This window comes from Lutjanus erythropterus, chromosome 17 (assembly GCF_056507025.1).
Source record: "Lutjanus erythropterus isolate fLutEry1 chromosome 17, fLutEry1.hap2, whole genome shotgun sequence".
In the NCBI taxonomy this organism is placed as follows: Eukaryota; Metazoa; Chordata; class Actinopteri; order Lutjaniformes; family Lutjanidae; genus Lutjanus; species Lutjanus erythropterus.
Genome location: NC_139333.1, coordinates 17,701,911 through 17,720,166, shown reverse-complemented (window position 1 = coordinate 17,720,166; position 18,256 = coordinate 17,701,911). Strand labels below are relative to the sequence as shown.

At 38.2% G+C, this 18,256-nt stretch overlaps 1 protein-coding gene across 2 annotated transcripts in view; it reads left to right on the top strand.

Moving 5' to 3' along the window:
- LOC146312065 (zinc finger protein 385D-like) overlaps positions 1-18,256 on the top strand; it is a 102,820-nt gene that overhangs the window by 51,618 nt on the left and 32,946 nt on the right. Inside the window, exon 1 of one of the 2 annotated variants that reach the window (XM_084741399.1) lies at positions 9,082-9,472. The exons of the other annotated variant lie outside the window; for it this stretch is intronic. Coding sequence (XP_084597525.1) covers positions 9,463-9,472 — 10 coding nt within the window. The 5' untranslated portion in view covers positions 9,082-9,462. Of the gene's footprint in view, positions 1-9,081; positions 9,473-18,256 lie in introns of those variants that run through there. 2 annotated transcript variants of the gene reach the window in all.

Here is an 18,256-nt window from a genome sequence, read left to right as displayed (position 1 = left end):
TCTACATGTTAAGGCCATGTGCCTGGGGCTCTAAGAAGAATGATAATCTGTGTTTCATGAGTTTGGATGCTGGCGTCTTTTCTGTAGTCTTTCAGAAAGATAAAACACAAGAGCACACGTGTGAGGAATGGATTAAACTTTGTTTTTATCTGCTCTAACATATGCTGATGTTTACTATTTACTTTTAATATTTAGTTGTTGTTTTTTTTTACGTTTGAAATAAAAATATATCTGTTAGCATGTCCTGATAACTAGCTTACTGTTACTTCCAGCCAAACCTGTGTTAGATACCACTGCATTTGACAAACTAATGGCTTATTCCCCTGGGTTAAGTTGGGATTTGTTACGTAGTGGACAAACCCTTGTACCATGTAGTATTGCAATACTGTAGAAAACTCATAACACTCTATGTAGCAGTGTATGTATTGCCAGAGGTCTCAGGTCATTGTGTCAACATTTCTAATGCATACTTTGTCCCCACGAGCACTCAGCTCTAAATACATGGTTGGTGACGCATCACGGTGCTGCCGGTGGTCTCTCACTATTTGCAACTGTTCAGGTTGCCTGAGTTTTCGGTCTCAGGTCCTTGTTGCATGGGGTCTCTTATCATGAGTCCATTTCAGATGGACTTGTGAACTGAAGGCCTCGAGCCAGCAGCAAAAGAAATTGCTCGTTAACTATTTTTTCAATAGTGTCCCATAATTTTGCCTTTAAAGGTACATTTTGGTCACTTTGCTTCTGTAACTGCCTTTGAAAGTTCAACTGTTTAGGGTAGGAAAATGACTCAGAAGAAAAGCTGTATTTCTAACTGCACAGGTTCTACCCCAGTGACAAGCTTTTCACTGCTTGTCAAGAGTTTTTCTTCTCCAACATCTTTACCCTGCTTGATTTTGATAGTTGGTCACTTTGGTTGTTGATGTGTGGCCCCTCTGACATGCCATTCATTCATGTGAACAATAGTGCACCATGCTGTGACCTTAAAAGAAGCTAAAATGCTCCTGCAGCTCTTTTCCTATTTTTGCTTTTCAACCTGTGGAATTGATGGTGTGCAAGTACCTTTTATTTATCTCCAACAGGATTCAAAGAGGAGAGGACAGAAAAATGGCTTTAAACTGAATGAACAGCTTTCAAAAATGATGGTCATAAGAAGGGTCCATTTGGGAGAGATTTTCTTTTATTCTGCTCCTCCCCTGTCTCTTCCCACATGTATCACATACATCTTAGAGACTGCACATAATTTGGTAATAGCTTTGTGGTGACATAATGTAATACTAACAAACAAAGATGTCTTTGAAGGGTAATGGGCTTTCGAGTAGATCTAAGCAGGTTTTTCTATAAAGTCCTGAATGATCTTTTATGCTATTTTATAGTGGTGTCTTGATAGATTATTATACCATGGCTTCCATAGGTGAAATCAGTCATTTTACTTTGCAAAACACATAAGTTGCTGGTCTGTTGCTGTCTCAACCATTGTTTGTGTTACTGTGTGACTTTGATAAATCCGAACTATCCTTTTAAAACACCAAAGTCACACAATAACACCAACAAACTAACAGATAAAGGCAGTGGTTGACCAACAAATCCCTCGTTCTCCGAGGTAAAATTACAGATTGTGCCTCTGGAGTTTGGTTGGTTTGTAGAGAGTGATATTTGGTTTACAGTAACGGCATTTTCCCATCAGAGAAGGCTGTCTGACCACAAAGTAAAGCGGCAAAAATATTCTAAATACACTTTTTTTTTTTTCCTAGGTGGACCTTTTTTAATTGGCTAAAATACGTTTTGCTGCTGGGCCTGTCCAGAGCAGTTCATTACTTAGCTTCTTAAAGTGGTGTTTCTCCAAAAAATAATCCAAACTATCCCTTTAACGATGTTTTAGCAGTTTCTATTCTCCACTTATTTGACTGTTTTTATACTATGGTATTGCAAGTTTCAAGATCTTAATGCTTTTTTCACCACAGACACCTTATGTTCATGTCAGTGTCTCCTTCTGCAGACACTTCTCCCTCCCAATCTTCTAACTGTCATCAGTGTCATCGTTGTCAGACAGTTTTCATATTTCTAGTTCTGTGTTGATATGGAACAACAGAAAGGGAGGGGAGTTTTTTATACTGCTGTGTTGGTGCTGGGGGTGTTGTGTTTTAGTGCCTTTAGGGAATTTCTTCAAATTTGGCAGAAATGTCCCCTTGAACTCAAGGATGAACTGATTTGATTTCCGTGGTCAAAGATCAAAGTTTGGGGCGGCCATTTAGCTCAGTTGGTAGAGCGTCCGGTCCATGTATGGAGGCTGTTGGTCCTCTGCAGCGGGCGCTGGTCCAACTCCCGCCTGTGGCCCTTTGCTGTGTGTAATCCTCTCTCTCTTCACTCCCCTTTTCCGTCTGCTCTTTAGCTGTGTATCTAATAAAGGCAAAAAAAAGACCCCCGAAAAAAGGTCAATTTCACTGTGACCTCTGAAACATGTTTTTGGCTGTAACTCAGGAATTCAAACACTAATTGTGATAACATTTCACACAAATATCTAATAGAATAAAATGATGAGGTGATGACATTTTATATCCAAAACATCAAAGATCAACTTCACTGTGAAATATTAATGATCTGTAAAAACACCATAGCTCAGGAACAGAAGGGGAAATTGTGACCATGTTGCACATTTGGTTTGACACTGAATTGGTGACACTAATCTTGGGTGTCCACCTTGAACCTGTGCTGATTGTACAGATCTTCCGTGCTGCTGGGTTGAAGACGTGTGTGAAGTGTCCACGTTTTAGAATTGGTATCTCCTTTGCAGCAACATCCATATTTGAAGCATTATAGTCCACCAAAAGCTTATTGGATTTGCTCGTTATGAGATAATGATCATCATAGTTGCACCATGTGACGAAGCTCTCTATCAGTCCTCTGTGGTCTTCACCACATAATATTATAAGGGTCTGGACAGACATGAATGTAAAATGCAGCAACACAACAACGAGGTATTATTCCTAGTTCCTTAAGTCAGTGATTCTCCCCAGGTTTGGTGCCGTTTTATGGGTGTATTTGTGTTGCCTGGGAGGAGGCTTTACTTTAACGGATAAAGACAGGGATTACATTTTAGACTGTAACATTGTTGCCTGCAGGTTTACTCTGCATGCTGTACACTGATATGCATCTATAGCTATTTTTAGGCAGGTATCCATTTGGTATACACTTATATATCTGTGTGTATATGCACCACTACACCTCTGGCTAAAAATCCAAGTTTCATATAAACCTAATATGACTATACTCGGATTTCCAGTCTTCTTTGATTTGATTTTTTCAAAGTAAAACACACATCCTGAATCAAACCTGAGAAGTAATGTCGGTCAGAGAGGTGACCTACAACATTTCCTGCACCATTTTTAACAATTTTCCCTCTGAAAGGGAAAATTAAGCCTTTCTTCTTGCTGGAACAAAGCTTCCCCCCACTAATGGAAAATCTCTAAATTTCTCAAATAGAGAACTAGAGATTGACTCAGCTTAGTGTTTTTCTGAAGGTTGAATCATTTCTTCTCCTGTATACCAACATACAGTAAATCCACAGTATCACTAAAACAACCATGAAAGCAGCATGTCTGCAGGCATGTATTGTATGCACACACACAGACACACACACATGCTGAAATACACTGTGTGAGCTGTGAAATGGGCCATTTATCAGCTGGAGTTTGGTGCTGCTTGGCCTCATTTCATACAGCTGCTTAGCAAAAGCAGCCATTTTTAAGATGTCACTTGATCTGTCATCAACGGCCGTTCTGCACAGTCTGAAGGCCTGCAGGACAGAACGTAAGCTGGACGGAGATGCAGAGACTGAATGAAAGGGGAGATGTTTTTTGACTCAGTGGCTGGTAGATCTGGCACCAAAACCCTCAGGGACTGAAAGCGTTACAGCAGATATCTGTTTTACAGTATTCCTTGTGGCTGTGTAATTTACAGCGCAGGTCAGGGATTACACAGCGAGTCTGTACCTGGATTTTGGACTCGAATTAAACAAGTAAATAGTTCTTTTGGGATTCTTGATGGCAGTGCATTGGGGTTGTGTTTCTGAGTCATTATCCTGCATGTGAAGCAAATTCACATGGACTGAAGAATCAGTGAATATTTTTGAATACTTGAAAACAAACGAGTAACACTGGATTAATCTCAGAAGTTAAAGTGCTGCTTTATGTGATTGTTTGGATGTTTGGTAAGATAAAATAAATACGTTGCTGTAGTCCCATTTCAGATGTCTATTTAGGAATTATAGTTGTCATTATAAAAACTATACCTATTATGGATGGGCAACTGGCCACCATCGGCTCAACAACCAGCAATTGCCAATATATTTGCACAGGTGTCTGTCTGTGCAGTCAGAGAGTTTGCTATACTATATATGTCAGCGTAAATGTAATTAAGGGTGGAATTTAGGAGGAAGTAATTAATTCATTAAAAAAACAAACAAAAATACAAGTTTATGAGGCATTTTATGGGGCCCTTGGTAGCTTGGGGGCTACTGGGGCCAGTTGCCAACTTTTGTGTATTGGTAAGTCCCTCCCTACATTAAATAAACAAAATAAATGCACAAAAAAGTTTCTATCTTATAGTAAACTCAAACAAGCCTAACTGCCTTGCTTACTTATCAGAAGTCACACTTAATCAATCTTGACAGAAACAACTTATCCAAGCAGTCTTATTTCTTACCACTGTTTTTAGCAATCACCAACTCAGGTTTGGTTGAAATAAATCCTTAATTCACAGAGTTAGGTGTGAAAATATTCTGGTTCTACGCCGTTTTCCTCTCACTCGTCCTTCAGCTCAGTGGGTGTGTACTGTGCAGTTAATTAGCAAAATAAAATCACAAAAAAATGTCCCAATAAGAAAAGCAATCACCGATTGCTGATAATATTTGTCCAACCACCCAACCCCAACAGTATATATGCAACTGATACCACTATGACTGCAAAATCATGGGGTTACAGTAGGTAGTAGGTTGAGAGCAATGAGACTTTGTGAATCTTTCTTCTTCTCTCCCTGTCCTAACATGTGATATAGCAAGTCAATCACACACACACACACACACACACACACACACACACAGAGAGAGAGTCTATACAGTAAAAAGAGGTATGCAGAACCACTGTTCAGGAGGTCCACGGTGAGATGAAAGCATGCTGCATGTAGCCGACACACAGCCGCTCTGCTCGAGGCCGTCTCCTTGCACTTTCATTTGAATGCAGCAGCCTGAAATCAAGTGTAAAACTGTCAGGATTTGTCAGTGTTGTGCTTCCACACCACACTTATTCAAGTGGACAAGGAGCCAGCAAGGGGCACACAGAGCAGACACAAACAGCGTGTGTGTGTGTGTCTTGTATATGACATTTGAGGCCAGGATTTCAGAGTACAGACTGTGAGAATAATTGTGTTTATTTGAAGTGATTATAGTGACTGTGGAATGAATAACAATGCATTATAGGCCTGCCCTCCCCAGCGGTGCATCCAAGCCTTTGTGTTGCCTCTACAAACATCCAGCCAAGTGCTTCTGGAATGAGTCGAGTTTTCAGATGCACTGAAACTCCTCCTCAGTTCCTCTTCAGCTACTAAATCTTAAGGTTAATTTTGTTGAGGTGTGTAACTTACATTATCCCACGTTTCCAACAATGTTCAGACCGAGAATAATCCATAATTCATTCAAGGTAACGGTGTGTTTCACTTGGTCACCTGTTGCTATAACCTTTAAGGTGCCTTTAAGAGCGAGCTGACAGTAGAGCTATGACAGGAAATGAGGGAAGAGATATCGAGAACAACATACCAGAAAGATCCTGAGCCACACTTGTTTGTGAGCCACACTTTAACCCTTAGACCAGCGATATTCAGTTACTTTTTTGGGAGAGCCAGATTTGGAAAAAAAAAGTGCAGTGCCAATAGGACAGACGTTTACATTTCCTATGTCTGACCTCTGAAGTTAGGAATTTAATTGTGTAAAATAATGCAGCTTTTTATTTTTTCTCCACTTTATTGTTTTTCACAATTAGAAAAAAAACATTATGTATAAAAGTACATAAAGCACTGTTGCACTCCTAAATTTGAAGTAACTTGTTGTTTTCATAAATCAAAAAAATGTTTTTAATCACTTGAACTGTGAGCAACAACTCAAGAGCCAGTGCAGCTTTGACTTGTTGGTCGACAGGTTCTTTTCTGCTACTGTTGTATAAGAAGGAAAAACAACACTGCTACTGTACAAGTTAAAACTGTGTCTGCAAACTGTAGCTGGTACAAATCAACTAGAATAACTTTTGGATGCAACATTCACATCATGCACCAGATAATTTTCCAATGGCGATGCCAGGACTATTGCTGTGGGTGGTACATTGCAACTCGAAATATAACGCAAAACTCAGTAAAATGCTTAATGCAGCTATAAAATGGCCTGTTAGCACTGTGGTGGAGCATGACAGGGAAACACAGAAGCCAGAAGCAGACTCTACTCTGCAGTTCGTCAATAGATTAATCATCGAGAGATTAGTCAGGAAAATGAGCGAGCTATTAGGTAAACAGTAATCTCTCCCACCTGCTCATTAAATAAACAGTTAGCGCGACACACTGTTGGTTTCTTAATCTCAAATAGCTTAAATTAGCACTGAGTAAGGAAAGAGCTGCACTATCAATCTGCTTCCATCATTTAGATTTTTAGATTTTTATCTTGTTATGGAGTTTTAACCCTCTACTGATAATAAATAAAAAGAAATAGATGCAAATGAATTATGCCTTTGCATAAAAAATACAATAATATGTGCATGACTACACACTATTGTCTCCTAATATAGACTTGCACCCTTTTTCACCCCTATACTTCACAAATGTTTATGATACTATCATAAATGACAAAAATATACTGCAGATCATTCTTGGTTACAGAAATGTCTTTCTCTGTGTTGGCTGTGGAGTGGTCAGACCAACATAACTCCCTGCCAAACTTGATTGTGGGATCTGTTCTCCCTCGCTGTCAATGTCCTCAAACACACTGTCCTTACTGCATCAAATGGAAAATCCCAGTTTAGTACGGGGCTGAATAAACACCCTAAAACATATCCTGATTTATTGTCTATTTTACTCTAAATTGGGTGATAATTTGCAAAATGAATATCATGCTGTGTTGAAGAAGATTCAAAACTGTCAAGACTCAAGACTTAGTGTAATTGGACTTCTTTTTGCAACCAGCAGAGTCGCCCCCTGCTGGCCATTAGAAAGAATGCAGGTTTAAGGTTCTTCCACTTTGGCTTCACTTTTCAGACTCAGAAGCCCCGCCCACTAAGTAATATACAGTCTGTGGGTATGACCAGTAGCTGAAGGTGATAAATGCTAGATATTGTCATGTATAATAATTTGCTGACTTTATGGTTTGCCTCTATTTATGCTGTTAAACTATGTTTTACTGTTTACAGTTCACCTGTGTTTGTTCCTGTAGGTCACGCTGCTCATTGTTCAGCAAAGTAGCACAGAGTCACTTCCTGGCACTGTGCTGCATGTGTATCTACTTCCTGTTCCATCCCAAAACGCACCATTATAGCCAATTCAGCCACTCGTGTGAGTCATCAAAAATTAGAGATGAAACAGTATGAAATTTCTGTGGAGCCGCTCAGTGAACTACATCTCTTGTCTCGCACAGTATAATTCATCATCACCAATATCGCTGTCCCTTTTGATGTGTTTTATCCAGGGACTCCTGGTCCTTTTATCAGCCGGGAAGAGAAAAAAATAAGGAACAGGCATTGCTGGTGCAAAACACACAGACATTGTAGCTTCGGTGGCTAACGTTCGCTTTTGGAGGGAAAAGGTCAAGGCCCACCTCATGCCCCCGTGTTTGAAAAAATACCATAACAAATTGCCCTCTCAGATGCTCCTATGGTAGATTAAACATGATAAAGCGCCCTTAGGGTGTCTTCCTACGTGATGCTGTGCCATCTTGGCTGCCATACATGCTAGAAAATTAGTTGGCCTCCACATGCATCTAAATGGTTAAATACTTAACAGTTCTGTGTGTTTTTATTAAAGAGATGCAGCAGTTGTTCTATTTTAAGTCACCAGGAATTCATCACAACTTTCATGTGCTGGTGCCCGTCTTTTGTTGTTGTTTTTTTGGCCCTGTCCCTCAGACAGCCTGAGTCTTCCACTGCTGGACAATATTTACTGTGACTTTTTCAGCATGCAGTAATCAAATGCAGTCTTAGTGGTAATTCAAACTTGAAACTTAATTTGAATACTTAAATTGAATTTTTCTGTTGTTTATTGTGAAACCAGTAACCATTTCATCCCTTGTTAGAAATATGTTGAGATATTATAATATTTAAAAAGGAGCAGGGATATAGAGGCTTGATCTTCAGAACACCAAACTGAGTTTTTATGTAGGAAGACATTACAACAAATAGTTAATTTAAATATCACTCAGGCTTTCTCAGGCTGCACATTAAACCTTTGCTGTTTAATTATGATAGTGATTATATCAGTCACACTGAAGTGCCGGTGAAAGAAATAATGAGTTTGTGCTGCATGAGTGACTCAGGTATTTTGATTGAAACCACTGCACACTCGACCTATTGGAAATGTAAGCAGGAGTGTAGAATAATTGATTCTAATCGAACAGGACTCTGCAATAAATCATCACAACGCTGGGCTCCAGTATGAATCACAACAATATCTGTTATGCAGACGATGTCAACATATGAAGCGCATCATTTGGATGTGAATCGAAAGCTTTTAAATGCTTCTCCCTTGTGTGCACAATGTTGGTAACTATAGCACAGCTGCATTTTAAGCAGGACTGTAAGCAGCATAGAAACGGATTGATAAATGATGCCTATTGTTGTCAAGTAATGCCAGGAAGGAAATTACATTTGAGTGTCCTTAAGGGAGCGTGCAGGTGTGAACGCTGAATAGAAAATGGAGCTGGGAAGAAGTAGAAGTAGAAGGGAGGTGGGATGTTCATGTTGTTGATAGCCAGTCCTCTGCCAGCTCTCTCTCCTCTCAGTCGCTCTCTCTTACATACTCACACAGAGAAGAATACACACTTGCTCTCCAGACTCTCACCATCGCACTCTCAGCCTCTTCTCCTTCCACCGCCGCTTTTTAACCCGCCTTCTCCTTCGCCTCATAAAGGGCAGCGTGATCAGCGGAGCGTGAAGCTTTTTAATTGAAGCACATATGTAGCGTTCTTTAAGCCGCGGCAGTTTGGATCACAGCCAAAGATGTGCCATTGACCGAGAGAGGGCTGCCGTTTCACCTCAGTTTAGAGACTCAAAGTGGTGGAAACAGAGACACGAGAGAGAGAGAGAGAGAGAGAGAGAGAGAGGAAGGTTATCTGAGAGGGGGAGGCACTTTGTTGGTTTTTGTTCAACTTCTCTGATGGGAGATAAACTGGCAGGAGAAGCCTAAGAGAGCAGCAACCGGAGGAATCAAAAACACGTGGAGATGCTGTTTGGTAAGACTGTTTGCTCTTATAGTACATGTACAGTATGTGTCAGTATCACTTATTTATGGGGATTAGAGGTGCAATAATAAGTCGATTATTAAGTTAGTTGCCAAGTGCATTAATGGGCAACTATTTTAATAATTGATTAATCATTTCAAGTCATTTTTTAAGGAAAAAGGTCCAAAATGTCTAGTTTCAGCCTCTAAAATGTGAATATTTTCTGGTTTCTTTACTCTTCGCAAGATAGTAAACTGAATATCTTTGGGTTGTGTTAGGAGGACATAACAGAATCTTGGACTTTTTTAAAATAATCGATTAATCATTCTGAGTATTTTGTTCCAGAAACACTCTCTGATTTCAGCCTGTCATGTCATGTCAAGATTTAATCTTGGGTATTTGGGAAACAGTGATTGTGATTTTAATAATCGATTAATCGTTTTAAGCCATTTTATTAAAAAACATTCTCTGGTTTCAGAGAATGACAGTAAATTGAAAGTCCTTGGATTGTGGATGAAATAAGACATTTAAGGATGTCACCTTGGGAAAACTGTCATCTGTGATTTTATTATATTGTTCTCATTTCATTTGTAAGGAAAAATGTTCAAATTCATTGCTTTCTCAGATGTGAATATTTTCTGTTTTCTTCACTCCTCCATGAGTATAAATTGAATATCTTTGGGTTGTGGACAAATAAGACATTAGCGGATGTCACCTTGGGCTTCAAAACAACACTTTTCACAATTTTTTGACTTATTATGGACCAAACAATTGCAATTACAATAGTAATTGTTAGTTGCAGCCCTGATGGGAATGTAACAGTAGCTTCACAAATAGCTGAGGCTTTATCAGGTTTTATTTGTCTTGAGATGTTTTTTGGATCCATCTGCCTAAACGCACGTGAGTTCTTCTCCCCTGTCAGTGTGTGTTTTCCAACAATGACTTTACATCTTTGCTCAAGGGCAGGCTCGGTCTCTCCTGCCTACCATCTTCCCTCCTTCAGTTCCTGTGCATCCGAAATGAGTCCCCGGCCTGTTTGTTTTTCTAATTGACCCCTTTTGATGAAGCCAAGTGTGGAGTTCAGACCAATACAAAATGCTGTCGCTCCCAGATGTGTCAAGTCATTTTAATGCCACACAAGAACAGCGCTGATATCACTGTGCAGATTGCTGGCAATTATGTCTTTGCCTCCCGAGGGAAATATGCCCAGATTAGCTTGTATAATTGGAGCCTGTTAAAGATAAAGGCAGTGTGGGGATTTTTAGCCATTTATGTTTATGCTTTTTTCAGCTAAGGGAGCAAAATGTTGATTGCATTCAAGGTTTTTAAATTTGGAACTACTTTAGTTTTGCCAAGTCAAACAATTTCATTTTACCAGCTCATGGATGTAGTCCAAGTAGACGTTTTGCTAAAGATGTTCTGCCACCATTTTTTTTTTCAAGATACTGATTCAATACCTGAACTTTGGGTAGTGGCTGATAGTATTGTTACAATACCAGAGCACTGAAATAATGTGGAAATGGCATTCATCCTCAATGAGTTAGTGAAAAGAATTCTCCGTCCGCATGTCGCGATGTATTTTATCGACACACAGACCACCATCGTCTACAATGCCACCTCCACTTGCTCAGGTACATTATTACAACCTCCTCCAGCATCTCTATGTTTCGTGTTGTAAGAAACTCTATACTCTTCTTCTTCTTCTTTTGGGTAAGTTTTACCCTGAGCTGCGCCCTGTACCCTGTATGTATTGCTTAACTTCCATTCCAATGTAAAGGATGCATCAAAGTATTTTGGCAGTGATGGTTATATCATTTGAAATGGACATTTCCATTTTTGTGCAGTATGTAAAGAGGGCATAAATGAGCCTTCACTCTATATGAATGTGATGTGATTGTAATTGCTGTATGGGCTGGCTCTGGTTAAAAAAGTTGTTGAACACACTGCTGGAAGGTAGGAGGGTCCCGTTTCAGGGTTAATAATTACGTGATACAACCCGACATTTTGCCAGTCACAACTTTGTGGTTTGGCTTCTAGATATGAAGAGTAAACAAGAGCTTAATATGGATATGCAAATTACAATTGCAATATGCGATACAATTAATGGAAACGATCATTTCTGCATCACAATTTTAGTTGTCACTGAAAAAAAAAATCATGATGTGATGTTTGTTGGGGTCTATACGTGTAGAGATTTTTAGGCCAGAGCCTTTCTGCAGCACTATAGAGCTTTCTCTGTTCATTTGTCTTTTATCAAAAAAATTGCATGGTCATGCATTTCAATAATATTGAAATTAACTGTGCGACCCTAGTTTTATAACACTCTGAAACAGGGCTTCAACTAAGGATTATTTTCATTATCAAGTAATCTGCTAATCATTTACTTGATTGATTGTCTAATCTATAAACTATCCAAAAAATGTGAGAAATTTCCCGGAGGCCAAAGTGACATCTTGAAATTCCTTCTTCCTTCTTTCTTCCTTCCATCAGTCCAGAACTCAGATTTTTCATCCACTGTCAAAAATGGCATAAGAAAGCAGAAAATCTTTACATTTAAGAAGCTGGAACCAGCAAATGCTGCATTTTGCTTGAAAAATTCATGAGATGATTAATCAATTATCAAAATAACTAGTGACTAATCAACTGATCAATTAATGGACTAGTTGTTTTTGACTGTTGACAAAACAACAATTAATTTTCAGATGAATCAGTATTGAAAATAATTGTCAGTTGCAGCCATAGGTGTGATTGTGCTTTTAATTTTGGATTAAAACTGAGGCAAATTTTTACTGTCTATTTGATGAGGATGGGAAAGAAATGACACAATTTCAGGATTTAAATTATGTGTACATATGCATTTCGTGACACACTCCAGTAGCTTATGGACACACGCACACACACACACACACACTGTGGCGTGTGTGCCTGGATAGAAATACTAAGAAGTGTCTGTGTGGCAGCTCTGGATGCTTTCTTCTTTAAATGGCAGATTAGAGAGATCAAAGGGAAACAGTTGGAGAGGAGATAACTGTAGAGTTGTGCCTAGTGGCCATGCTGCAGCTGTCCCCACCCCTCCACCCTCCATCAAGAGCTCCGTCTGAGGCTGCAGTGACAGCCTATGTATGTAAATCTCATTCTCTGTTCTCAGTTTGACATGCAGGAGATGTGATGGTGTAAAAATCCTGGATAAAAACACATTTCTCATATCTTTCTCTATGTCTTTTCTTTAAACGTGGATATAAAATGTTATGTAGTGAAGAAAAGACTGGAGAAGTGTTGGTATTCTGTTGCCAGTAGTTTGCTTAATAAACTGGATAAAACCTTTATAACGCAGCATGCCAGTGGACAATAGGGTAATTACAGACATTAAATGACCAGTGTGGTTCAAGCTGCTCAATGAAGATGCAACTTAAGAAACCGTTTTTACTCTGTGCACTTTACTCAACCTGGATAAGTGGACTAGATGAAATATCTATACAGTTTTGGACTAAATAAAAAATAAGTAACTGTCAGAAAGAACATAATAACAAACAGTAGTCTGCCTAATGAAAAGAAGAAGAAGAAAATAGTGGCAAAGTGAGACCTGTTCTTGTTCTGTGTGAAATAGCCGTTAACCTGGTTCTGACCATCAACTGCAGGTGTTTCTGTGCTTCTTCCTGTTGGTCTGTAAGCAACACAATGTTAGCCGTCAGGAACACTGCGTCCTGGTTCCAGAGGAGGATGTGAACAGACTCATGGTGAGCTAACAGGTTAGCCGCACTAGGAAGCTAACAAGCAGCACAAAGTTCTTTTAATATTAGTTTTCTGTGCAGATAAGAAGCTGGAGGTAAAAAAAAAAAAAAAGACAAAACAAAACAAAACACTGATTCTTCTCTCAGGGATAATGTTGACGTTGTGTTTTTCCTGCATGCCTCTATGATGTGCAGTGTTAGACAGCCAACCACCAGCATTACTGGATCTCTGTACAGGCAGGCTTCATGCTTAATGTCTCACTGTAATAAGATTTACTTCTTAGGTAACAAAATTTGGTACCAAATAACAAGGCATTTTTCATTACTCAAGGACTGAAGCAATTTGGTTGGTGCCATAAAATCATCAGATTCTGGTGCCCAGCCTGGTCTGGGTACAAACATGGTGCTGCAACATGGCAGACAAGGACACACTCCTTTCCTATATCCTAGATACAAACAGCCCATTCTAGGGTAACAAGAACATAACTACTCTTATTTCAGGTGATTATACAACATACAAACATAATTATGGATATAATATACTGTTCCTGATATATTCTACCAGTAAAATCCCCCTAAATCTCACACACTGGTCTGGTTTTGTGTCCTATACTATATGACATCAGTGATGCAAATCACAGTCACCTACAGTGTGTCATGGTGACTGGTTTTTACTAATTATGTGTTCAGAGGTTCACAGCATAATTTCACCTCGAATGGAAATTAACTGCATCCAGTTGTGTCAGATGCCTAAGATGTGGTTGCCACATGGTTGATTTAAGTCTGGCAGGCGATACAATACAACAAAACCCAGAGTGATGAAAATGTAAACCTTTGGTTAAAAAATAGGTTAAAAACACACACACACACACAAAAAAAACACATTAAAAAATAGACAGTAAAATCAACGGAACAGAAAAAAACAAAACAAAAAAAAAAACACAAGTTTTAAAAGTGACTCTTTAACCAAAAGTTTAAAACATGAAATTCATTTATTTTGACACTGTAAAATAATTTATTCCAGAGCTTTGGGGCACTTTGTCTTCTTTAGTTTTGAGTTGAGTCACCAGCCCTGATTGCCCTCCTACATGTTTCTGTTGTTCTCTAATGCCAACCAACTAATGTTGGAAAATGTCAAGATATTCATTTAAAAAATAAAAAATAAATGGGTTGTGATTAGAATTAGAATTAATTCTGAAGTGTGACACAGTCTGGCTTAAATTGTGTTAACATCTTAATTCCCATTTCATGTTAAAAGTCTGCACTTGACTAAAATCCTATTTGTGCTTGTACAAAACTGCTACTTTATGCATTATCATAAAAATAAAATCCTGCATTAATGTATTGTACTGCCCAGATTTTCTGTATATCAGAGGTTGAAAACAGCACAGAATTAAATTGCAACAAATCACAGTTATGTGATTATCTTAATATAACCTGCTGCAGATTACAGATTACCTCAGTGATTGCATGCATTTATGAAACTGTTTGGACTTTTTTTAATCTGTCAAATCTCACTTAAGTCAGAAATCTTCCTTTAGAAATATTAAAGATGACTCAAAGTATCTTTTATGATACACTCATCCAAAGTGGTTAAATATTTGTATTAACACACAAGTTTGGTATTTAGAAAAGGTATTTGTACACATTGTTTCAGTCGTTATCTATGGAGTCATGGGACTACCATAAAAATAATAAATCTGTAAAAGAATATAAGAAAGTAGAAATATAAAGAGAAATAAATAAAGTAGAATAAATGAGTCAATTATTTAAAAAAAATGCTATCCCCTTTCCCTACACTAATTCTTTTCATTCAAGCAAAAGCAATAGGGGGAAAATAAAGAAAAATTAAGCTGAATAAATTAAAAAATGGCTTTATGTACAAAAGATTTTTTTAAATAAACAGGAATAAATGTGAAACTAAATCAAAAACCTTATTGTTATTCTTTCATATTTTATTATTTGTCTTTACATTTCCACATTTTCTTATTCTTTTACAGGTTTCTTCTTTGTTATGGCACTCCTTTGACTCTATAATTAGGTATAAATATTTATTTGTGAACATATTCCCATTTGCCCGCCTTCTACTACAGATTCTCTGCCTATAAGGAGGAAATTAACTGACTAAATTGTAACAATTAATTTGAGCTTGAAAAGCAAAACTTTTGAAAGCATGAATTTTAACTGAAGTGTACATCATAAAGTAAATTATCTGTGCAACCAAGTAAAAACTAATGATTAGAAGAAAATGGTAAATAATGAAATACAAAAGAAAACATAAAACCTTTTTTGTGCACGACTTAAGAAGTAATTTACTGTTAAATCATTTATTAGGAACGTGTGACATCAGAGGGGTTTCATTAGGGGAATCAAGTGTGATATTAAGACCTGTCAGATTATCTCTGAGACATGAAGTGTTCTACGGGGATGAAGAGAGAACGATAAACCAAGTCCTTGATTCCTTGTTATGGAAAAGTTTTCAAAATGTTTGAGGAGACAGAAGTTCATGAGTCGGTTCAGTTGGGACCATTAATTTTCCTGTTGGGGCTCGAATTCACTATCCAGCAGCGTTAATGACTCATTATTCTAATTGTAGGGTAATGAGTATGGCACAGTATGGTTTTAATTGCAATACTGATGGTGCAGATTATCTTAGAGAACAAATTTAATTAGGCTACTGTGCTTTGACTCAGTTCCTCGGTGTCGGTGAGATAATTTCAATTTATTTGTGCCACAGCAGTGTCTGAAACACCCGTCATCAGTGTGGAGCAGAGTTTTTAAAGTTCAGACACGTCTCTTTGTACGCACGAACTTGTATATGGGAACACAGGGCCCTGTTTCCAAGGCAGCACATTGACCTTAAGATTTGTTTTGTCCATCAGGTGGGAGGTTCATTCAAATGAGGCAGCACAAAGTGAGTTGTTGGTATTTTCATGCAAAAGTGTCTTAAACATTTCCCCCCACTTAAAGTACTTAAAGTAAGTTTTAAATTTGCTTTAAAGGCTAATATGTTTCTTGTACTTTTGCACAGAGCGTGAACATTTGCAAATCTGCATTTGAACACATCATGCTCATCTCACAGTATTTTTTATTTATTTTTTATTTTTTAAGATTAGTTTCAATACAGTGTGCATATAATTTGAAGGAATAGATGTGGCATCCTCTCTAAATTTGTGTGTGTTATTCCAAATCCTAAACTGGTGCTGCAGAGGCTTGCATCAAAACATGCCCTCCTTTACCTCGACCCTGCTAACAGAGACTGACAGCCCCAATCAGTCATTGTAGAGTGTTGACAGTGTGAGTTTGATTAGCCTGACTGGTAATGACTGTAGGAGTTAACACACACACACACACACTGATACACACACACACACACACACACACTCTCTCTCTCTCTCTCTCTCTCTCTCTCTCTCTCTCTCTCTCTCTCTCTCTCTCTTTCTGTCACTTGCAAGGACATTATATCAACTTACATTCTCTGAATGCTCACATTTCTCCAAAATATACACTAAATGCTGATTCCCGACACTAACCTTAATCCAGTGCTCATCAAAAAGCAAGTTTCAGCCCTAAAATTTAACGGTAACCACTGTGAGAGCCAGATGGGATCAGAGTCCCTTATCCACTGTGTTAACAGATTACTGTCCCTGTAATGTGATCATTACAAGTGTACACACACACACACACACACACATTTCTCTTCCCTGGTGGTTAATAACAATCAATGGAGGCTAAGCACATGAAGACCATGAGGTCACCAAGGTTACTTTTGTTTTTCGCCAAATACTACACACTATTTTTTTAAAGCTGACCTGTAAGCTTCAGAAAGCTTTGAAACTTTAACCATTGCCATGCTGGTCGACATCAAAATCAGTATTTGAATGTTGATTTTTATCTCAGCCAGAAGGTTTTTCTTCCGTTTCGATTTATGGCATTATATTTATTCTGGACACCAAACATATGCATATGGAGGACACTATTGAAAAACCTTGAAAAACTGTTTTTTGTGCCTCCACAGGGGATGTAGCCAGAGGCTTCAAGTTTTTGGGTTACCCATTCTTGTAAATTAGATATCTCAGGAGCGCCTCAAACTTCAAAATTGGCACAAATGACAAACATGTACATGTAACGAAATTAAAAAAATAAATGTAAAATGTAAAATTATCTAATTAAATTGCAGGTACAAATCAAAATACTGGTGATTACTGATGCATTACATCCAAATATTCTTTTCAGGCCGAGATCTGCACTCTACTGCGTGCACACTTCTATGTTGTTGTTTTGTTTTGTTTTTTGTTGTTGCTTTTTTAATTTGAAGAGTGGAAGGAGACGTTGTGGTGCCAGCACCGAAAAAGAGGCAAAATAATTATAAAGAGCGACAAATTGAGCCCTTCTATAGAGTTTAATCAGTCGCAAAATCCACACACATTAAAAGCAGAGCTGTGCATGTAATACGAGCACACAGGACAGTATCCGTTAGTGGAAAAGCATGTTCGTGAGAGAGCATTACTGCTCTGCGTGCACAAATGTGGTTGTGAAACCACTGGACTGTAACAGGCATGAGGTTGACCCTCCCTAGATGCTTGCTTAATACTCACTTTCTCGCCAGCTTGACTTTTGAGACTTTGGAGGTGGGGATGGAAAAGACAGTGACTGATGTCTCCCCTCCGTCCTCGTCTCTCACTGGACTCAATCATATTATTATAATAATGGCAAAGTATATAAATGAATAATGGCCACAAGTTTGAGGAAAGTATGATAGCTCAGGTTTTATTGTTATTACGTACTTATTTTTTGCCGGGTCAAGTTGGCAATGTTCAGAAGACATTTTGATTGGCATGATTAGTCTTAAATTTTAGGTCTTTTAACATTTATAATTTATATTTGATAAAAACCTCAGTAAAATTGAATTAATCATAATGAAATTAAGTTTTCCTGAAAAAATATTTGCTTAGTTTTCAGATTTGGATCTGTGCAGCTGATATGATGTGGTGTACAGGTCACACTTTGAGAGCTGAGCGGTTTTCTGTGAATGTTTTTTTTTTTTTTTTAATTTTGAGTGGCA